Source organism: Harpegnathos saltator, unplaced genomic scaffold, assembly GCF_003227715.2.
Source record: "Harpegnathos saltator strain DR-91 unplaced genomic scaffold, Hsal_v8.6 scaffold212, whole genome shotgun sequence".
Taxonomy (NCBI): Eukaryota; Metazoa; Arthropoda; class Insecta; order Hymenoptera; family Formicidae; genus Harpegnathos; species Harpegnathos saltator.
This window is the reverse complement of record NW_020229998.1, coordinates 397920-421078: the sequence shown is the minus strand read 5'-3', so window position 1 is coordinate 421078 and position 23159 is coordinate 397920. Positions and strand designations below refer to the sequence as shown.

General features: G+C 53.6%; 1 protein-coding gene across 4 annotated transcripts; it reads right to left on the bottom strand.

Moving 5' to 3' along the window:
- Positions 1 to 24: 24 nt before the first annotated feature.
- Positions 25 to 21461, bottom strand: Reck (reversion-inducing-cysteine-rich protein with kazal motifs). 4 transcript variants are annotated; one of them, XM_011144771.3, is made up of 8 exons: positions 19506 to 21461; positions 8956 to 9008; positions 5296 to 5379; positions 4935 to 4971; positions 4510 to 4857; positions 3272 to 3704; positions 1681 to 3076; positions 25 to 1360 (listed from the first exon to the last, which is right to left on the bottom strand). In XM_011144771.3, exons 1-8 carry the CDS (start codon positions 19591 to 19593, stop codon positions 971 to 973), a joined length of 2829 nt encoding a protein of 942 aa, XP_011143073.1. In that variant the 5' UTR covers positions 19594 to 21461; the 3' UTR covers positions 25 to 970. The 4 variants fall into 4 exon arrangements, with proteins under 4 accessions (XP_011143073.1, XP_011143072.1, XP_019697997.1 ...); XM_011144770.3 differs by having other exon boundaries at positions 4935 to 5379; XM_019842438.2 differs by having other exon boundaries at positions 1681 to 3704.
- Positions 21462 to 23159: the final 1698 nt, after the last annotated feature.

The window sequence follows — 23159 nt, the reverse complement described above, 5'->3', positions numbered from 1 at the left end:
CCACTGCAAGCGATCCAAATTTCCGCATGTTTATAAATAATAAAAGTGCGAGGACCGTCGTTCCCTTAATCCTTACTTTAACGAGCACTCCCTCCCGCCCCCCCCCTCCCTCCCCCCGACGAGTATCTTACCACAAATTAACTTATTTATTCGCGGCATGAGAGAACAACATTCGGAACGCTCAGCAGTGTAAAACCGTACCTACACAGCGCGTTCCTGGAGAAATTTCGCTCGCACACGCGAGTTACTCCCCGCGGTTCTTACTTTTTTCTCTCCTTTTTATTAGCAGAGTTCCGTATCGATTTTCGCTGTCGCGAGGCTAAAATTGATGCTGTTGGGCTGTTGCCGAGCTGTTGGGAAATTTAAAACTCGCCTCGCTTCGAGAGCTCTGTCCATTTTTCAGAAGGACGCGCTGTGTAAAAGTTACATCTGCGGCACACGATATACCACGATATATGTCACGATATCTGCGAACTGGTAACTTATAAGTTTACGACGCCTTATTTATTTACAACTTACAATGAGCATGTGTTCACGACGTATCCGTGCGCGCTCGATGAACCTTCCACACCTTTGTACATCTCTTCCTCGCGCTATACACTTCTCTTCTCTCTCTCTCTCTCTCTCTCTCTCTCTTTGGCAATATGAGTCGGTAATTAAAAAATATATATATATATAATCTTATACTGCTGTATATATTACGGAGGCACTAGAAGAATCACAGACACGAGACACGCTACAGACCATTCGCCGTCGCGAATGGCATCGCGATTAGGTAAAGGGACGCTGTTAACGTCGAGGAAGAACGAGAGAAAGAGCGAGGCACGTCGCTTATGACTGCGGACTCTCAGACGACCCCGGAGCCAAGATATTGCGATGGTGAACGCGCACAAATCGAACAAAACGCGTCCTGATCTCGAGACACGGCATAAACGACGTGCCTCGTGTTCTCTTGTCGTCGTAATAGCGCTTAGGACAGAACGTTCAACACGAGAACGACGCTCGTGACGGCAACGGTCGCGAGCCAGCCCCGAATTGTCATGGCACTCGAAACGTAGTTGTGAGCCACCTCGGCGCGGGTCAGCGAGCCTAGCGGGATCTCCGCCGCGATTCTGGAACTCCTCTCCGAGATCCTGGTGACCAGCTTCTCCGTCTCCGTGACGCAGGCTCGCAGCTGCAGCGCCGACGGCTTCTTGGTGACCGGCTGCACGATGATGAAGACGTCGAGGTCGGGAGTCAGCATACCGCGAACGGCGCACTGCGCCACGCGCAGCTGACGAGCCAAAGCGGTCAGAAGGACCTCCAGAGTGACGGAGTCCTTGTCGGCTTCTTCGTCCATCATGTAGTAAATCCGATCCAACTACGATTCGAGGAAAGGAGGAGGACGTGTAATTATTTCGAAGTTACTTGTAATTGTTCTCTTGAACGTCCAGAAAAGGGGGACTTGAATTTCTCGGGCATTCTTTCAACGAAAATTATGATATACACATAGAAACTGGTTACTGGTTACGGATCCTCCAGTTCTTGAAGAATCGCAGAGATTTGGGGAGAAATTTTTACAACGCGACACGATATTGAACGGAAACTTCTCGCCAACGCAGAAACATGAAATTTCTCGCCAAAGTCGCGTTCTCGCGAAGTCGCGAGTCGTCTTTCGAAAGCTCCCGAGGACACCTGTACCTGCTTCTTGGAGTAGATCAGCCTCGCGGCGCCTCCGCAAACGGGACAGCAAGCGCCAGGAGGGGTGACCCCGATGCAATACGGCTCCGCCAATGGGGGACACTGGACGATGTCACCGCAGCGAGGCTTCATCGCGTCCCCGATGAGGCCGACGGCGACGCAGGGACCCTGGTAGTCCACGACGACTCTCTCGGCCCATGCAGCGCACTCGTTGGCGTACATCTCGCCGTTGACGCCACACACCGGACCCCGAAGACTGCAGCCTCTCAAGCAAGGTCCTCTGTAGCTCAGACTAGAGCCGGCCCGGATCATCGCGCAGACGGAAGGGTACTGGCGGTCCTCCTGGTCGCAGACGGGCCCGCTGGACTCGTCACGCGGGTTACAATCCATCGGCGCGCACTCGTACTGCCGGCAGGGCTTGTGCAGACGCGACAAACAGACTCGAGGTCTACGGACGCACTTCTCCGCGCTGCCGCAGGGATTGGACGCGCAGGGGTCCCTGCTGGAGCAGCTGCCAAATTCCACATCCGTCGCCGACAACTCGGCGCACTTGGCCAAGCAGGCGGACGCGAAGGTCACGCCCAGTCTGCTGCAGACGGGGACGTAGTGGGCTGAACAGTCGCAGGGTAGAGACGGCGCGCGTGGCTCGCCGCAGTTTCTCTTGGAGCACGTGAACTCGCCCTCGAAGCAGTGGCAAGGGTTACACTCGAGGTAGAAGCTGGCCTTGTGCGCGATAAACCGGTCGTGCACCCAGCAGGACTTGAAGTTGAAGCAATTGAGGACCCGGCACTTCTCCAGGCCGCGGTTTGTGCATTGGCAGACATTCAGGCAGCCGTGCTGATCGAATCGTGGCACTTGGATCCAGGTACCGACCGGCACCAGCTGCTTCGACATCTCCCCCAGCGAGCAGGCCGGTAGACAGCGGTACACCTTGACGCTGTTCGGCTGGAGCATGCAGAGGTGACCCGGCGAGCACGGATTCGGCTTGCAGGGAGTCGTGATGTCCTCCTCGGGAAGCATAGCGGACTCGAGGACGTTCCCGTCGTCGTCGACGTCCTGCGGACTCCTCAGGAACGGCCCCAACGAGACGCACGGTGCGTCTGGTCTACCTGGCGACAGCTTGGCGCACAGAGTAGCTGCGGTGTGGGGCCCGTCGATCGCGCTCCAGTCCACGCAGCTGGCCATCAACTCCAGGCAGTCTTCGCGACAAAGTCGCGTCTCGTGAATCCTGCTCTCGCAAGGTCGCAGCTGCAGAAGACAAGCGGCTGTGCGCAGGGTCTCCGCTGGGCAGGAAGCGGCGGCTCGCACCGGCACACCTAATCCGCGAATGATGCCACCTTGGGACCAATGATCAGCTTCCCATTTCGCAGCCTCGTCAGCCGTGGTCGTGCACGTTCTAGAAAGAAAATAATATCTTACCGTGGTTATATCGCGACAGAGATGAGAGTGAAAACCTGCTCCTAAGTCACGTCGACGTCGCGCTCGCGACTCGATCGCGACTTGATGAAACCAAACCTGATGAAGCAAAGCAGTCTGAGTTTCAGGCTGTGTCGATGCGACCAGGTCTCCTTGTCTATTCGGAGCATCGTACCTGAAGAGTGTAGTGGGTCTGTCGTTGAATCGCGCGCAATACGACAAGCCGGAACAGCCCATCTCGCAAGGATCATCCGCGTCCTCGAGGCATCTCCTGAGCTCGCCTTCCAAGCTGGACGAGAGACATGTAGCGTCCAACTGTGGCCAGGCGGACTCCCAGTCGGCCTGGAAGGCGCGCCAGCATAAATTCTGGCAAGACGAGCTCACCGCTTTCGTGCAGCACGCCAGCTTGCCGGCGTCTAACGGTAAACGCGCGGGCTTCGACGAGTCGGACTTCAACAGGCAGCTCCACATGGGCAACTGCGGGAAAACGGGGCTGCAGCTTTCCGTCAGGGCGTCCATGATCTCCTGGTCGGTGGTCGCGGTGTGCAGGATCTTCCGGCACGTGTCTAAGCACAATGGCGTCGACGCTTCGTCGCAACAGTGCAGATCTGCGCAAGACGGAACTTACTGAATGTACGCGCGTTATCGATCATTCGTTCATATGTATCATTTGCTATCGCAAGCAGTAGGGTCGATTAAGAAATATTGTTATTGTTGTCTTGCTGTTGTTACGATATGTACTTGACTTGACGAAAAGTCGTATACGAAAGAAAAATAAATGAAAAGGAGAAGAAAGAAATGCGAAGTATAGAAGAGCAAAAATAACAGGAGAGAGGAAACAATTGATGATACGATTATTAACAACGCAATAGAGAAAGAGAAAACGATCTGAAAACACGTGATAAAAGAAAAGAAAGGGAGAAAAAACGAAGGTAAAAAAAAACACGAACGTATAGAAAAACAAAAATAACAGCAGAGAGAAAATTATTAACGATACAATTATTGATAATACAATAGAGAAAATAAAACGATCTGAGAACACGAGCAAGAAGAAAGTAAAAGCAAACAAAGATAAACGAAGTATAAAGGAACAAAAATGACAGGAGAGAGAAAATTATTAAGCGATAATTATCAACGATAGAGCAATAGAGGAAGAGAAAGTGAGAAAATGAGAACACGAAGTATTGTATTATTTTTAATGTTCAGTGGTGTTTTACACACACTGAGAAGAATCGCGAGTGCAGCGTACTTGTTGTAATGTAAGAGAGTTTTTGTAAATAATTGTGGACAATTTATGCAAATATTGTTGTAAATTGTCCAACTGTTCCACTGAATGAACATTATTTTCGCCGCACGCTCGTTCTCACGCCTGCCCTGCGTAAATGTCCTGCGAGATACCGAAATCAAACTAACGTTGCTTCGGATCCTCGGCGTGCTTCACATCAGCGACGCTCTTCAGGCACTTGGGAACCTGATGGAAGCAACCCATGCTGCTGTACAGCTTCAGGCTGGACTGCTTGCCCGTCTTGTAGAAGAGGTCCTTGCAGATGGACCTGCAGGTGTCGTTGGAGACGTTGCTGCAACATCGCTCGGCATCCTCGCGTTTCTCCAGGCAGAAGAAGAACTCGGGTTCGTCGCTCGGCCGGCAGTACTGGGCCAGGTCGCTCCTGGAGCCCGACAGGGCGCAGGTCGTGCGACACGTGGGGTTCTGCGCGAGGTGGCAACATCCGCGACCCAACCAATTCTCGTTTCTCTTGAGATCTATAAGAATACAAACAAACGGTATTCATCGGCAACACCGTCGCGCCCAGAATACGACGACGACAGAGACGCCTTACCGTTGAACGTGGAGTTCACGCAGCTCCAGAAGTTCACCTGAAAGAAGATGCGACGTCTTGCGTCAGTGAAGACAGTCTCGCGACCGAAGAAAAGGAACAAAGGAAGAGGGAAAAAGAGAAAATGACGAAGGATACCGAAGGAAGTGCCGCGCGATCGACCGATCGCGACTGCAAGTCTCTCGGAATCGTTTTTCATGAAGCTGCCAGCGCGTTGAAAAAAAAGGAAAAAAAAAAGATCACGCGGATCACATTGCAGATATCCCGAAACGCTTAAGACGCTCATTGTCGGCAGACTTTCGATTGAAGATTCGAGCTGAAAGGAGCTGCGTCCGCGAGGATCCGTGCGCGCCAGACGACTTACCAGTTCCAGCGAGCAGAACTCCAGCAGCCGTTGAGTGGCGTTCCCCCGCGCCTCGGTCTCCGCGCCCAGCACCACCAAAGAGATCTGAAAGCATGACAAAATTTTCCTGCGACACAGTCGTGACACGACTGGGAAACGCGAGAGAGCGGAAGTCACCGCGACGGATTTTATCTCGGAGATTCGACCGGAGATGACGACGAGCGTAGGAACAATTTCCACGGATTCCAACGGGGCGTCAACGTCGCGGCGGAGACCGTCGAAATTCGAAATGCAGAGCGGCGCATTAGCGGTCATTAAGAATCAAGGACACGAATGCAGCGCGCGGTCCCCGCGATTTCCTGTTGGCCGTCACTGAATGACAATCGTCTTCGCTGCCAGATATCGACCGTACACTCGCGCGCATCTCGTCCTCATTCCGAATTCAATCGGTACCCTCGGCGAGGACACGCCGGATCCATCCTGTATGTCCATCACGGTCGCGAGTTACGGGCCATCCATCAACATGCGGTGGGTCTTGGCGGGCCTTGGCGATAGGCCCAGTCAAAGGTCGTGTTCGACAGCGGACATAAATTATCGGCCGGCCCGTTCGTGCTTCTCAGTAGGTAGGGACGGTGAGTTTTGAATTTCATTTATTGCTATACGAGGTTGTACGAGGCGATAAACGCGCAATATCGCTGCAACTAAATGTTGCAATTTCGTCCAAGTAACAACGCGCTCGCGCGATTGTCAAGAAAAGTGCGTCAGGGAGATTGGCTAAAGCGTCCGGCAACATTTCTGCCAGTTTCCGACACTCTTGCGCGAATTTCAACAAATATTAACGTGATAAGGCTCACCGAAATTCAATTAAATTGATAATTAATATTACTCGAAGGAGAGAGACGTCGAGATCCCCGCAAAAATACCGGTTTGATAAATAATTAATCCACCGGGCGTCTCACCCTTCATAATTATGTCGGTCTGATCGATTGTATATTTTTATCTCCCTTGACGTACAACAAATCCGTTAATTTGTAACATTGTTAATCTCCTCGTCGTATGGAATAACAGAATGAAATGAGTTTTGCACGTGTGCAACAATTTAGCAATCTCAATCGACAGCCTCGGAATCTCCTCTGCTGGATTAGACTGTTATAAATGTTAGGGCCGAGTGAGTGACGAGGAGTGCTGAGAAAACGACGTACGTATTTCCGTCGCGGTGTATTCTGGGAGGTATGCGCAGCCGGGCCTCGTCGTCGCGTATCGAAGGGGGTGCGTTTTCCACTCGCGAAACTTCTCGCCGCGGTTTTATCAACGTCGACGACAATTTCGCGCTGTGCGAGCACATGTTTCTATCCGCCGACGTGTGTGTTAACGGGATGCCCCAGGCGCTTTTTTCTCCCTTTTACAAGAACGAAGCGCGACCGTACAAAGCAACGCGACGGGGAAAAAAAAAGGAATTTTTCCGCCGCGTTTCTCTCTATTTTTAATTTCATTACAATCAATGTGTGTGCGCGCGCGCGCGCGCGCGCGATATATAATTGTTCGCAAAAGTTCCGAAACAAACGCCGCTTCAAAGCTCATACGTTCTCAATCGGATAAATCAAGCTCGACGGCCTCCGAGGCCTCCGAAGCCGAGATCAAAAGATACCGAAATAGAGCCGCGAGCTTTCATAATTTGCCCCGCGCGCTCCCATTTGCCGAACTGCACGGGTGCCGCAAACGACCCGGTGTCGGTCGACTAATTAAATCGGCAGTCAGCCCCGGTGATGCTCTGTGACCGATGCAACCGAGTCGTTTCGTGCGTGCAGCTCTTGCTGCAAAAATACCTATGCGCCTTTTATATTTGTTCGGACGCACGAGACGACGAAGACACAACGACGTTGATTATCGGCGGCAAAAACGCGCGGAGAAGCGAAGCGACGGGCGAAGTGAAGTGAGAAACAAGCCCGTCATATCGAGAGCTTATTTTATGATGTTGACGAGAAGATATTTTCGAGCGATGAGAATATATCCGTCCCGCAAAGTGACGAAAAAGCCGCGCTTCTCTTCTCCTCTTGACGAAGAACGTCTTTCTCGCGTCCATCTCGGGAATAAACCCGTCGCTCATAACTCGGAGCTTCCGTCACAATTTCCGATTATTCCGCTGTTGCACGCCGTGGAAGGAAGCGCTCATCAGTAATCAAGCAAGACGATCCCGAGAAAGAGGGAGAGAAAGAGCGTCGCTTCTTTCCCTCTCCTCTCCTACCCCCCCCCTCTCTCTCTCTCTCTCTCTCTCTCTTTCTCATGGGATCCTTTCTGCGCCTTACTTTGCCTTGCTCTGCCATATCTCAAATACAACGAACACAGCATCGTAAACGCGCCATAAACGCGGGCGCGGGGGTGTGAAAGCACCCGGAGATGCGACTCAACGCGATTTCATCACGATTCCTACTTTCGTATCGCATTTCGCGCGCACGTTGCGCGCGTCGTGAGCGAGTCCGCGCGCGAGTGTCATCCGCGCATCCTTCAACTTCTCTCGCGCGAGTGCGAGGTCCTCGCGCGCGTGCGTTACCCCCGCGATCGGCAATCGACGCAGGAGGACGCATCCGCACCCACGACGCGTATCTCCTTCCCTCTCCTCCCCTCCGCCCGGGACGAAACGCACAGGGACGCACACGATATCATTGATAACACGCGCTACGTCCCGCGTGTTCAACGCGTCAATTCGTAATATTTGCGTATGAATGAGCCCGCGGGGCGCCCCGGAGGGACCCCGCGTAAATCTCGCAGCGGGCCCCCGGTGTCCCCGATATTATCTCCGAAGCGGAGGCCCCCGCAGTTACCTCTAAAGAAGCTGCAGCGGCGAGACGCGCCCCACGTCGAGAAACCCTCATCGAAGGCAGCAACGAGGTACCCACATATTATCGTCCTTTTTTCAACTATCCCTTTCTCTCCTCTCTTTCTCTCCGCCGGTCATTTCTCCTTTATTTCTCGAATCCTAATATATCCGCGGACACGACATATTTCGTGTCCTTTATCGTCCCCGGGGTCGGCCTGCGGATATTTATCAGCGGCGCGATATCGCATTCGCCCTCACTCTCCGTCCCCCCCCCCTCCTCCCCTCTTTTCCTCACGGAATTACACCGAGTCGAGATTGTCTTTTTGACATTCCCACGGGGCGCTTCTCCCGACACATAATTAATAGATTGTGTTCCGTCTGACACGCGGCCGTGACTAATTTCTTATCGCAGTGAGAAGGTCCTCTCTTTGTACACCTTTCCTCCCCCTCCCCCTCCCCCTTTTCCCTCCCTCTTCTCGCTCGGCACTGTTTTCCGCGTTGATTCTGGATTTACGGGGAGATCTCGGACTTTGCGGATACCGCGCGTCTCCGCCGAAACAGCCCGAGGGGGAGCGCCGCTCGGTGCAATTAATACGGAAAGAGTGACCAGCGTGAGCTACGTAATAATTAAAGGACGAGCGCGGGAATATAATTAGTACGAATATACGGCGCGCCTTCGTCGACTCTGTGTACTTTATGCAAGCGAGAACGCGCGAGCGTGGGTCCGACGGACGTTTTACGGGCGCAGCCCGTAACCGCCCTAACTGCGCTTATTCACGGAACGCGAGCGCGCGTTCCGTGCGATTCCCGCGAGCACGCGGCGGAGTGCGCGCAGGTACGTCGCATTTATTTCGAAAGCATACCTTGGAGCACACGTTCCGACAGGATCCAGCAGCCTGCGAACAGCAGGACATCTCTGCAACAGACAGAAAAAAAGAAAACAGATATCTCAGCTTCGTCATTTTATGCACACATACACACGCGTATACGCAAGTTGAAAGCGCACACGTGGGGAAACTATGGCCCGTGCTGAGGACCGCGTGTTCGCAGTCGAGGATCTTTCCTCCGGCTTTCCCGCTGACACGAAACAGACGCCTGCGTGTCCTGCGTTACGTCAGAATGAGAGGAGCAGAGTGGCCGCGCGGAGCGCAGAGAAGGAATGGAGAGGATCCCCTTTCGTCGTGGGTTCGGATGAGGACACGTACGATGTGTCAAAACTGCACTGTCCCCCCCCCCCACATGAGGACCTCACGTACAGTGCATCCTGCGGCTAAATCCGACGTGGAGAAAAAAAGAAAGAAAAAAAAAAGAAAGGGACGGAGGAGCGCGGTTGGTCGCGCCGTTGCTTTATCTGACTGCTGTAAAAATTCACGAGATTACCTGACGTAAGCCGACCGCGACGTACCTTCGTCTTCGCGAGACCGCGAGACGCGATGTCATCTCATATTCATCGCTATATACGACACAACAACTCGGCAACAATTACCGCGAGACTCCATGACACGCGTGCCCGCGCACGCGCGCGAGGAAAATACTTGAAATAATGGATGCAACAAAACGCGACGGAAGGTCCCGGATTTTCGCCTCAAGATCCTGCTCGACGGGAAGGTCGTATTTTCGCTCGGTTCGCGCCTAAATATTAAGGTTTCCGCTGGTAGCTGGCCGGGCGTGCAGTCGAGGAACGTTCCGTGTGCGTCCCCTTCCTCGCCGGCGGCGTCTTCAATTATTAAACGACGGAGGGGAATTGTCTCGGGCGTGTTACTCGGATCGAACAAGCGAACAAGTTATTCCGACGACTGGCTGTCGTACTTGACGACAAGCCACGACAAGCTCGTCATCACCGAAAGGTACGATCGATTGACCCTCCGAACTGATCGCCAATCGCGTACTCGTTCGCCGGTCAATTCGCCTTCGCGACGTTCGCGACGTAATTGCACGCGCCGCGCGGAGAGAACGCGCGGTGGTTTCTGCGTTTCTGCGTGACGTGAATGGCCGTGAACGAGCGCGTTCCTTCTGTCGCGTTCGACGTGAAGGATATTTAACGACTTTACGGGGTTAACATGCGGGTCCGATCAAAGTGACTCGCGCGTGTGTACGTGAAAGGGATCTCTTGAATGGCGACTGAAATCGTAAAGGCCGGCCACGCCGCCGGGCGGTGCATATATATATATATATATATGCATTGCGTTACAATGAAGTTAATAGATACCAATTAACCGGCAAATTGTGGCCCTCTCTTGCCCCCCTCCCTCCCGCTCTGCGTCTTTCGCCACGCTTGAGAGGATCGTTTGATACCGTTGTGTGTGTACGTGCAAGCTCATGTGCAAGTGCAGTTTTGACGATTTGAAAGATGAAACTCGAGTAGGTCGAAGAGTTCGTTTAATCGAATTCTCTGTCGTGCGCCGCTCTCCGTGCGGAAATCGCCCCGAAATAATTCAATCGTCGCGAACGAAGTTAATAGATACCAATCAGCGGCAAATTGGGTCCCTCTCTCGCCATTCTCCTCTCCCGCCTCGCTCGGAGAAATCGTTCGATTCCGATTGCGCACGTACGCTCGTGCGTACAAGTGCACTTTCTTCGACGATCGACACAACGTTCGAGAGATAAGAAACACTCGTCGTACCTCCCGCACGCGTGTCGCAGGATCCTTCTTATGCAAATTGGCCCGAAACGCTCTCTCGTAAAATTACAGAGCCCGGCATAGTTCAGGGTTTCACGACGCTCACAAAGAATCGTAATTACAGTCGTATCGTCGCGGACGGGGGATATCAGTCGCGCTGAAGATCGTCTGCATTCTTAAGCAAACAAGAGGGTGGCCCGTGTGTGTGTGTGTGTGTGTGCGTGTCACCCTCTCGTCTCCTCTCTGTTTCTCCTCGCGGGAGAAGACGTTCTCCTATTACAGAATATATTACGAATGTTTGGCTAGATATCAGTTTCAGTCACCGACACCTGCCGCTTATCCATTTGTCACCGAGTTATTCACGTCTGCTCCGAAAATATACGTCGGCTGCGGCGTGATAGTCGTCTTCGAAAGTCGTTATGCTCGTCGCTCGACGTTTACTTTTATAGAAGCCTCGAAATCGAATTTTCACCCGTCGCTCCACCGCCGCTCGAGCGGCGCGCAATTTTCTTGTTTCTTCTCTCCGCTCGTTTTGCTGGATGTAAACCAGACGAATGCGCTCGTGTCGCCGCTCCGCTCGTCGTCCGTCGTAAAAAGTCGCGCGGGGGCCGTTTAAGGCGCGTTTAATCGAATTCTCGCCGCAAACAGCCTCGACGATTCCACGTGAGATTCGCGGCGGCGACAAGTGCACCGTCGCTTAAAATGCGCCGTTTTGTGGCTCCCGTTGCGGACGACACAAAAATAGCCGGCCGCGTCGTTCGCGGTCATCCGGCGTTTACACCGATCTAAACTGCGGGGCCCCCTTCACTTTATCCCGCCCGTCGCGTTAAGCTACGGAGCCGAAAAGTTCGTGACTTTGACGGGAAACGGTGAATCGACACGAATGCGAGTCGATTCACCGTTTCCGAGCGACGCGACCATGATTTGTGCGCACACAGAGAGCGCGGAATACATAATGAAGAATGCACACGACATTACGATATTCGTAACTCGGGGCGTCGTGTCTCTCTCTCTCTCTCTCTCTCTCTCTCTCGAATTAATTAACGAGAGAATAACACGGCCAAAAGTCAAAGTATAAATCAATAATAGCCCGGACCGATGGAGAAATGCAATAGCTTCAACGACGTGTCCGCGATGTCGAAGAAGTCGCCGTCGCACGACGACGACAGCAGTCGCCGAGGAGTGACGAGTTAGCGGCTAAAGTGGGCAGTTTAATTTGACTAATTCAAGATTCCCGCGCGGGCGAGACGACCGGTGGCATTTTAAATGCCATTAATATGCTTGATGAGCCGGGCCTCTCTCGGTGTCGCCTCGGGAGAGAGAGAGAGAGAGAGAGAGAGAGAGAGAGAGAGACATTAGCATAACAAAATAGGAAAGGCAACCGCACGGCGAGGCATCGCGCGACAATGCAGCCTGGAAATCCTTCTGGGAACGGCCGCGTGTTCGCCACGTGAGCGTTCGTCCGGTAGATTACATGTTGCACGATCATAATGCCGTGCCCGGGGGACGTGTTGTAAATTTAATTCGACGTTTTCTCCCGCGAACGTTTCTTTCTCTTTTCTTTTCTCCCCTTTCTCTCTCTCTCTCTCTCTCTCTCTCTCTCTCTCCCCCCTCCTCCTTCCTTCTCCTTTCCCGAACGGAGTTCCTCGCGAGTGCGTCGAGTGCGTCTAATGTACGCTCGACAACCGATGCATGCGCCGATAATGACAGATTCCATCTGCAGTAAATCCCGCCGCCACGCCGCGTCTACATTCATATAGTAGGTACATCTGAGAGGGAATTTTGCCTGGAAGCTTTTCCAGCCGGTCTCCGCGACTGGCAAGCGCTGCAGCGAGCGAGCGAGAGAATTTTTTTTCATATATCATAATCGCAGCGGAGTAATAAATTAAGATTGTTGCGCGCGCCCGCGTCGACCACCCCGGCGACGCAGGGCTGATTAGACGCGCATTAATACCAATAACACATGGTGACATTTTCTTCTATTTTTCCCACGCGGAGATATAAATTGTTGACGTATCGGTGTCATTTATGGCTTCCTGTCCGCTCACATCCTGCCCGCACGAGAGGCCGAGAGGCGCGCTTGGTATGTCGGGCCACGCGTCCTGCGACAATAAGTGCGTCTTCACGCGCGCAATTTACGGCGAATTGGCGAATTTTTCTCGGAACAAAGCGGCGCGTTTCCTCAAGCGAATTTAAACGAGGCCTCACCAACTCGCTTCACCCCCCCGCCCCTCCTCGCCCCCGGGGTGACGTCGATCGGCGAGAATGTGTCGTGGAACATCGGTTCCTTCGCGCTCGCGCGATTACGCGCACACAATCGTGCTGCGCACGGTTGCACGCAGCTAACCGCGTAACTGCATTCACAGCTGCGCCCGGAGGCGAGCGATGTCACATCGCCGGCGTCATCGCGCTCGTAAAACCCGCGCGATTCTCCCACGCCCCGGGGATAATGAGCCCACCGGCGGATATGCACACGCTAACCCCGGAAAGCCGGGGAAAAAAATTCCTGCGCGCAACGGCGCGCACTACGCGAGCATATCGATGCATCGCGCGCTCCCTCCCCCCTCCCCCGGAAGAGTTTTACCACCCCTTACTGAAATTTTCTGAAGGAAGTTTCATTTTTTCTACGCTTTTAATTTTATCCACGTTTCCACGTGGATCTTACTTTCACTTTTATTCTCTCGTTTCTCCGGTTTTATCTTCTCGTAGTTATATTTTACGTTTCTACTTGGTCAGGTGCTTTTTTGCGCCGAGCGAACGAAGAAGCGCAAAGCGATATTACCGTAAGGTGCATCGGATTCAAGGGACGCAAGAAGCTTGTTTTTCGATCAAATCGTCTGCGAGATCGAATGGTCCTCGTCCTGGGAAAGTCGAACAGTGTGCCCGAAATGTATGTGGGGCTCGCTGTATCTACCGTTATAAATCATCAAATGTCAAGCTGAAATAATCGCGCTCGCCAGTGCAGAGAAATGAAGTAAATGAAGTGCGATGTGAGACGCGACTGGACGGCGAGTTGGATCTGGAACTGGACAAGGTGCAACGGTGAATGGAAAAGGTTCAAGGTTCACAGGATCTTGTCCGATTGCACACAGTGCGTGTAAGTCTCGCATTGACCGCCGATGAGAAAAGTCCTCGCGCGGAGATTACGCATACTCGTGACAGCGCAAAGTTATCCGCAGAGGAGAAAATTTGGAGGGATCGATGACGCGCGCGCGTATCCGCAGCGCGTCTAGTTATACATAATTAATACAGTCATCAAGCTCGCTCGTTTGCTCGCTCGCTGCTGCATCGCGCTGCGACGAGCTGCGAGCCGGCGCGCAGTTTTATAGCGCCGATTGGAGCGAAGGAGCGACGAGGGGGCGGGAGAAAGAGAAAGAGGAAATCGACGATGAGGACGACGAGCGCGGGCAGACCGACGAGATAAGGAGGTGGGGGATCGAGATACGTGTCTCTCGACATGTTTTTATCCGGCGTGAAGCTGTCACGGGGTTTTATGTGTTTATTTATCTCTCCTCTCCCTTCGCACCCACCGTGCAGTTACGCATCGTCCGGGTACACACATACGCGGGCGCTCTCACGTACACACGTGAGCCGGTGCTGAAGAGAGCCTGTCGGAGGCTCCCGCCGATCGCGCCGTGCGTCGTTCTCTCCTTTAACCCCTTCGTTGCGTCCTCTCTCTCCTCTGCCCCGCGCCGCTACCTCGAGATCCACTGCAGCTTCCTTTTTTTCGACGGCAAAAAGTCCGCGACAACCGGTCCACCGCCGAACGCCGTCGGGTATCGCCGTAAAATCCGCAAAAAGCTCCCGGTATCTCTCTAATTACGTTCCCCGTCCCATATTGCGCGCGCGCGCGCGCGCGAGGGTGAGAGACGACGTTTGGGGCGAGCGAGCGAGCGCGACGATACATCTGACCGGGCCCATCGCGGTAAATCCGATCGAGATTCCGTACATCTTTGATAATTACTGCGCTCGCACATCGGCATACGTGACATTCTTATTTCGTGTCCTCGTAACTCATGGATATTGCGAGGAGAGACGCGTACCGCCGTCGGCCGGTATGTGAGTCCAAGGAGATTCCTCATGGTCGTAGAGAATGCTTACACACTCGTCTCCTCTTGCATTCGCGCTTTGTCGTGATTCCTCTCGCCCTCTCTTTCTCTCTCTCTCTCTCTCTCTCTCTCTCTCTCTCTCTCTCTCTCCTCTTTCTATTTTCCTGCCTATTCCGTCGCGCTTATCTCCATATATTCGTATCACCGCGACGGATAATCGTTATTGCGGTTATTAAGCGCAAACCTCACGCCCATCGTGTCGCTCGTTATTTTCCATCGCGCAAGCAAAGCGAAATCTCTCGCTGTTCGTCGCGTGCGACCACGTTTTATTATCCGACCGTCGAAATCGTTGAAACGTCCGCTCGTAAAGGTCCGACGGTAGAGAGCAACGGAGAACGAAAGAGAGAGAGAGAGAGAGAGAGAGAGAGAGAGAGAGAGAGAGAGAGAGAGAGAGAGAGAGGTGAGAGAGGCGGAAATCCCCTTCCCTTATGGTAGACTTAATAGTCGATCGACCAAATTATACAGCCCTGAAAGCGTAAACTTCACCGTGGCCAAGACATTAACACGTGTCCCCGAATTTCCTGAGCGCCATTCGAGGTGCATGTTACAGATTTAATTGCCCGTCGTTTGACCTGATAAGAGCGATACGTACGAGGCGGGAAGGGAGGGACGACGAGAAAATTACCGTTTCGGTGAAGGTGATGACGTGAGGCATCTCATCTCGTGAAACTTTCGAGGGGGACGCGCAGTGCTCGTCGAAATTGAATGTTAAAGTCTGTGTATAATCTAGTTTTTTCTCCTTTTTCGTTTTCTTTTTTTTCTTTTTAATGAACCGAGAGGTTTCTCGACGATGCTGCAAATGCCATCCATCCTCATGCTTACTCACGCTAACGGAAGATTTTCCTCTCCTTTCTTGTCTTTTTCGATAATAGCGGCGATTACATCCACGTTGCATAAACGCGTTTAATTAATTAATACTTATCGGCCTGAGAATCGGCCATCCCACTTTCATGCGATTAATATGTATATATTTGCTAAAATGGAAAGGCAGAAAGAGAAAGACAGAGAGAGAGAGAGAGAGAGAGAGAGAGAGAGAGAGAGAGAGAGAGAGAGAGAGAAAGAGAGAGAGAGAAAAAGGGAGAGAGAGAGAGAGAGAGAGAGAAACAGAGAGAGAAGGTGTTCGCGCGGTTTTCGAAGGCATAATGGCTCATTGAGCGCTCCCGGAGGCGGATTCTACTAGAAGCACCGCGTTAATAAAGTTACTAGGAAAACGATAAACGGCGCATAATAATGCATTGACGGTGCGCCGATGGCGCGAGATCGAAGACGCGGCGATGCGCGGCGCTTGTTCGCGGACGCTTAATTAAGAGTATCCATCGGCGATCTACGAGAGCGTGTGTGTGTGCGAGCGCGTGCGTAGGTGCGTGTCAGTGTAATATACTTTATGTATATTACGACTTGCGTAAGGCACCGCTCCAATTTCCCGCTATGAGAGAGAGAGAGAGAGAGAGAGAGAGAGAGAGAGAGAGAGAGAGAGAGACGCGCGAAATTACACGCTCGACGCGGAGAGCCGTGGATTTGAGACTCGGCTAGAAACGCGGGGGCCCGATCGAATTAGCCCGGTATAGCCGGGAATCGTTACGACCGGTACTCTCGCCGATGTTGAGATATACAGCAGGGTGGCGTGCGACACGGGCCGCCAATTACCCGGCCGGGGCTTTTTCGCCGATAGCGTAACGCTCGTAACGCAACGTAACACACGGAGCTCGTTTTACGCTCCGCAGGTGAGATCTATCGCAAATGGGAGATCATTACGAGCCCGAACGGGCCGTTTAACGCGGCCGCCGCGATTAAAGCTGCCGATGATAAGTCGCGCGCGACGCCTCGACGATTTTTCTGTCATTCGTGCAATTACGCGAACGTGCTGCGACTGCATTCGCGATATAACGGCCTGACAACCGGTGAATAGATATGTGCATCGTCGACGCATGTCAAGAAAGAGAGACGGAGAGAGAGAGAGAGAGAGAGAGAGAGAGAGAGAGAGAGAGAGAGAGAGAAGAGGGGGAGAGGTACGTGGGATTTTATTGACAACGGGAATCGAGTCGTTACTCCGTGCCGATTAACTCGGCGCGTTCAACTCCCCATTTTTTCTTCACGCCGCAGACACGCGCAGCCTGCGAGCGTCGTCTCGCGCCGTATATCATTAGGACGGAATAATTACCGTTTACGTAAGCGCGCCACGCGCTCATTCGGCAAGCGTTCGCGCGCCGTAACATAATCGTAAATCACACGAGCCATTTTGTAATGCACACACACACACACACACACACACACACGCTCGCGCGCGCGAGTTACGCGAAGGCATTTCCCAGTCGTGTAAACAAGTCGCGCGATCGCGCCGCGGCGTTCCCGGCGCTCGCATCCGGCCGATCGACGTGCCGGGGTATTCAGAATGTGTTAATCATTTGCGACGTGCGGATACAATTCGCACTCTATGCAAATCGCGGCTTGCAGCCCAGCGACGATACCTATCAGCGGACGTGCCGCACGAATCAATGGAGGCGACTATTGCGACCGTCGATCCATCGAAATACGGCGCAAAAATGACGCCGCGCGACCTCCTCGCGACCTTAGCGATAAGTCGCGGCGGCCCACGCGAAGGCTCCGCGGAAAAAAGAGCGCCGTCGATTCTGTGGGATCTCTCCAATTACGCGATGTACTCTCTCTCTCTCTCTCTCTCTCTCTCTCTCTCTCTCTCTCTCTCTCTCGCTCTCTCTCTCTCTCTCTCTCTCTCTCTCTGAATCTCCTCTTTCCGAAACGCCGCGCCGCGCCGCGGTGCTCGTCCCTCCTCCCACGGGCGTCGTTCCCTCCGCGTCGCGCCTCCGCGATAAATGCAATCGAAGGCGAGCAACGAGGAGGGGCGAGAAGCGCCGGCGCGAATAAACGCGACGCGTTATCACCTTCTTCGCGACTTTCGCGCGTGTAGATACACTTATGCGAGAATGTGTGCACGCTGCTGCCAGCACGCAGCTTCGCTTGTTCCTCCCTTTCCTCTTGTATTGTACTCGCGCGCGAGTACGCCTGCGAGCCGGGCCGAAGCCGAGCGGAGGCCGGGGACCGTTAGCGCGACACCTCGTTCTCGCACATTCACGCACGTGCACCGTGTAAATTTCCTCAGAGAGATTAAAGGGCCCAGGGAGAGAGGTTGAAACGGTGGGAGGTAGACGGAAAGAGAGAAGAGAGAGAGAGAGAGAGAGGGAGAGAGAGAGAGCGCAGCTCTCGGCGATGCGTAAGGGCGGAGAATCGTGCGTCTCGCGACGAAACGAATCCTCCTCTCCCCGGCCACGCTATTTAAAATCGCGCCCTTTATTTATCGATTATCGAGAACGAAATGAGCGAAGAGGCACGGCCACCGTTGATATTCATAATATCATCCCGCGTTGCTTTGCATATCCATCGGCGATTATTGTAATCGGCAGCTCGCTCGCTCGCTCGACAAGCGGGGGCCGCTTCCTCGGACCTGAAGCGCGCCTCGTGTGAACCGCCGCGATAATCGCGCTTGCCTATGCCTTCTCGACAGAGGACTCGGCAGAGCTCCGTGTGAGATCATTATTATTTCCACGCGAGGCCAATTAACCGCGACGCGGATTACGAACGCGTCGATGGAGCGCGCGAGGAAGATCGCTGGCTTTTACACCGCCGGACGCGAGAGCATCGCGGTTATCGCGGAGGGGAGCGGAGCTTTTTTGCGGCGCGCGACGACTCGTGAGAACTCGTGAGTACACTGCGCCCGAATCGCGGCAAAAAAGCTCTTTCCCGAGCCGGCCTCTGCCGCGGGGACGTTTCCAGCGACGAGAGCGAACAGAGACATTAAAATCGAGTCGCGGTGGCGGAGCAAAGGCGGATGAAAAAAATCAGCGCGACGAAGGGGAGAGAGACGAGCCGAAGACGAGGAGGAGAAGGATGAGAGAGAGAGAGAGAGAGAGAGAGAGAGAGAGAGAGGAGCACGCGCACATATGGCGGGAAGTTGTCGTTGATATCTTCTTGCCGCGATGACGAACACTCACGAGGAAGGGTTCAATGAATCTGTCCCGGGCTCGTATTTTTGCGCGCCGCGAAAGCGCCGGGCAGCGCGCGACATCGGGGGCCGGCCGGTCTTAAAAATAATCACGATTCATCTGGCGTGGTGATAAGCAAGCCGCCGCAGCGGCCAAAATAGCCGCTCCGAAAGGTCCGTTCGACGCACGATGGCATGCGCACGTTCGTACGAGTATCCTTCGATGACGGCATATATCAGCGTCTCTTCATCGATCACGACGCGATCGATGATGCTTTCTCGCATCACGAGCGACTCCGCGACGATCGAATCGACCGCCTCCGCGAGATTGACGCTGAACCTGCGCGTTGATCGCGAATCGTTACACGCTGGAACTTTTATTCCGCCCTATCGTTTCCCAAGTGATTTCCCTGTCGGAGGATCGGACAAAAGTGTCGGCAGACTCTTTAAAATGAGCGCGCGAGTAAGCGGATGAAAATCGGGGATTTATAGCTTCGCCGAGTGGATTACCGATCCCTCCGCTTTCATTCATCCCCTCAATTATTCAGGTCTTGTCCCCTTCATTTCGCTCGATTTCAACTTCACCGGAGATCGCAACGTGCATCCTCCCTTCAATCTATTCTAATTAATTTACCTGTATTCCCCTCTCCCTCCCCCCCGCCCATAAATAAGAAAGAGAAACTTTACCTTGCGCGGCGTTGAGGACGGGATTCGCGGCGACCGGCGGGAAGATGCTCGCGATCGCCGTTATCAGCAGCACCGTTGAGCCGCGCATTTTGCCAGCGCGCGCGTGCGAGGCACCCCTTCGCCCTCCGAGCCCTCCGCGTGGACGAGAGATATTCGCGCCGCGAGTTCTCACCTCATCTCACCACCGTACGCACGCACGCACGCACGCACGCACGCACGACGTACGTACGCGCGCGTGTCTCTACGCGGAGGAGAAGAAAGGAGAAAAGCAGAGAAGAAGAAGGTGGTGCTGAAGAAGAAGAAAAAGTAGGAGGAGAATGAGGAGGAGGAGGAGGTGAAGAAGAAGGAGGAGAAGAAGGAGGAAAAAAAGATGTCAACAGGCGCCCACGGTCTCGCGGAGGCCTCACATGACGAAGAGACACACGCGAAGCACTCGCAGAGAACCGAGGTGTGCACTCGAGCGCAGCTCGCGAGCGACTGAGCTTTTCGCGGCACTTACAAGCCGAGTGAGCTTTTTACTGACTGAGTGGGTGAGAGGAAGAAACGAGGAGAGCCGGGGCCCCGTCGAGCCGGGGGCCGGTTGGGGCGACGACGTAGGGCGCGAGAGCGCGAGAGAAAGAGGGAAAGAGCGAGAGAGAGAGAGAGAGAGAGAGAGAGAAGAAGACGGTGGAATAGCGTGTGGGTGGGAAGAGACGCGTGGCGTGCGGTTGTCACGCGGTGCAACCGCTATTGTGACATCTTCGAGCGTATACCCACACGCATCCCCGCATTTTTTCCTCGTCCCTGTCCCTCTCCTTTCCGCCTGCCTCCGATTCCCATGGCGTTGCCCTTATCCTCCTCTTCTTCTTCCTCCTCCTCCGCCTTACCGCGATCTGCAACCGCGCGACGTGACGATTCTTTGTTGCGCGCAAGTAGCGAAATTTGATGTCTCGAGAGAGCGCGCGGGACGCCGATTCCCGCGGAGCGATCGTCCTGTGCGTTTAACTTTTTTGAGGCAACCTATGGGGAAAGTCATCGCGGAGTGGGGTTGCCAGATGCGAAGTGACTGTTTCCGGGACATTTTTTAGGCGACGATTGAAAGATGGGTTATCGGAGAATTTTTTGGTTAAATTTGAGAGATGGAGGAGTAAGAGACAGCTAAGAGCTGCCGCCACTCTCGCGACAAACAAATGCGCGAATTAGGTAATAGCAGAGAGAAGTCCGGGCGTAAACCGTGCGACTGTATTTTTCACCACGATAATGGCTCAGTCGACATGAATTTTCTCAGGTGGCACGTCGAAAAATTCGATTCTATAAGCGGCGCGATGGCCGCTCTCAAGTATCCTTCTGGTACCAGTTAGAAACATGAATGTTAATCATGACTTTGTTGAAATTTTGATTTGTTTCCGGGACAGAAGACTTAGATTCCTGGACACAGGGCAAGCTTAAGACATTCCGGGACATTCCCGGAAACCCCGTCCATCTGGCAACCCCATCGCGGAGGGTTGCAGAGCACGCTCCACGTGCTGGGGGGAGGGGAGGGGCGAGCGGGTCGCTCTCGACTTTTGCGCTAATAATGTCGACGGAGTGAGACTTCCCGAGCGTTAAATCGTTTTGCGTCGCGATAACTACACTTCGATAACATTAACATAACGCGTGGGCGTGCGCCTTTGCGCAATCGCGTTGCATTAGCTACGCGACACGCTGCACATTGCTGTCGTTCAGCCCGCGGGTCACTTATCCGGAGTTTCTCCAGAACTCGCCGAGGAGACGGAATTTCTCGGATTGCACGCACGAGGACACGACGAGGACGAGAGCGAGGAGAGACGACGACTCGGAGGAGGACGCGCACGAACGAACGAACGAACGAACGAACGAGAGAGAGCGGGCGAGAGGGCGGGCGAGCGTAATGGACCACTTGACCACTATGTTCGTTCTCCGGCAGCAGTATCTCTTCAAGTACCCCCGTCGGTCGAGGCAGGTCAGACGAAAATCAGTCCGCGCCCATAAATCTAGCCTTCGTTGCGGCCCATTACTTCCCATAGCGCCTCGAGTGGCACCGTATTCTGAGAAGGAGGAAAAACCGATAACCTCGCGACGTTACACTTCCGCCGCGCGATAACGAGCCGCGATATCGAGCTCGAGTCGCTCGCCCCGAAACGCTCTTCTGATACTACCGCTACGTACTTGTTACGCGCGCATTATCCTCGCGCAACGACGAGAGACGCCGCGTTACGACGACGTTACGAGACGCGAGGAGGATAGACGTTCCGCCGGAACGAGAGAGAGACACGCGTATTATCTGCGACACAAGATTTGTCCGCACGAGCTGATCGACTCCGCTCCGTAGCGTCACCGATAAATTATATCGCGGGCAGACGGACGTTGCACCGAATTGGCCGTAATTAAGCGGCGATTAAGCGCCACTCCCTTCATCGAGCGGCATCGTTTGCGCTCGCTTCGCTCCTTTTTTCCTTTTTATCGTTACCCCCTCCCCCGATACGTCTGATTTATCACGTAATCCGCAGATTCGGCGGGGCGCGGATTTTTTTTCTCGATGCCTCACCGGCCGACGGGTGTCCGAAAACACCGTCGCCGTCATCTCCGGATATTTGATTGACTGATCGGAGTGGATTCTCGGAGCGGCCGTAATTTATTAATTTATTCCGTCGATAAATCGCTTTCAATCCGCACGTGGGCAGCGGACGACCGGTCCCTGCTCTCTCTCTCTCTCTCTCTCTCTCTCTCTCTCTCTCTCTCTCTCTCTCTCTCTCTCTCTCTCTCTCTCTCTCTCTCTCTCTCTCTCTCTCTCTCTCTCTCTCTCTCTCTCTCTCTCTCTACCATGTCTCTCGCTTTCGTTCCCTCTGGTCTCGCGTCTCTCTTCGTCGCTTTCATCCGTCCCTTTAAAGGGGGGAAGGCCGTTATTCTGCCGCCGATGTAAATAGCGGCGGCGTGGTGTGTCATTTGCGCGCGGGTTGCACAATTGGTGGATGTTATGCAAACCGTGCTAAAGCACCGGGCACTAATTTTAAGTAAATTGAGTTTAAAATGCATAGCTCCTCCTCCCACCCGTGACTCGCGATTACGAGCGGGACTAATTACCGCCTGTCGATTTCTTCTTTTCTCCCGGCTTTTCTTCGCAACCTCGTGCGATTGCGCGCGAGAACACGTTCGCCGCGCAACGCGCGTTTTTCGCGTTCTTCTCAGTACCGGCATTCTTTCCCTGTCGCCACTCGTCATCCTTCCGCCGGACGCCGGAGAATGGAAATATAAATACGTAGTAAGGTCTACAGTCTACTACTCTCTCTCTCTCTCTCTCTCTCTCTCTCTCTCTCTCTCTCTCTCTCTCTCTCTCTCTCTCTCTCTCTCTCTCTCTCTCTCTCTCTCTCTCTCTCTCTCTCTCTCTCTCTCTCTCTAGCTTCCCAGACAGAGAGTCGCGCAACGAAGCGAAGCGGCGACCAGTTCCGTGATCGAAGTCCTCTCGACACGTCCGCTATGTTAATCGCGCATGATCGTATAAATATTCAAACACCGCTGGACCAATGCACGGACGGACCTCCGCGCTACCAACGACGGTGGCGACTTATCTCGGTACATCTACTGCTACCTGCCGCGCATAGATAATTAACAATGAGTAACGACGTACAAATCGGACAGGCCGCTCGCAGCGCTCGG

What these genes read in the sequence shown, in the direction of transcription:
- Reck (XM_019842437.2), bottom strand. Translation starts at nt 19,593, where the DNA reads ATGCGCGGCTCAACGGTGCTGCTGATAACGGCGATCGCGAGCATCTTC. An exon ending in GTCGGAACGTGTGCTCCAAG is followed by an intron (nt 5,380 to 8,955) that starts GTATGCTTTCGA and finishes TCATGCTTTCAG; the next exon opens with ATCTCTTTGGTGGTGCTGGG. An exon ending in CGCCGAGGATCCGAAGCAAC is followed by an intron (nt 3,705 to 4,509) that starts GTTAGTTTGATT and finishes CGTCTTGCGCAG; the next exon opens with ATCTGCACTGTTGCGACGAA.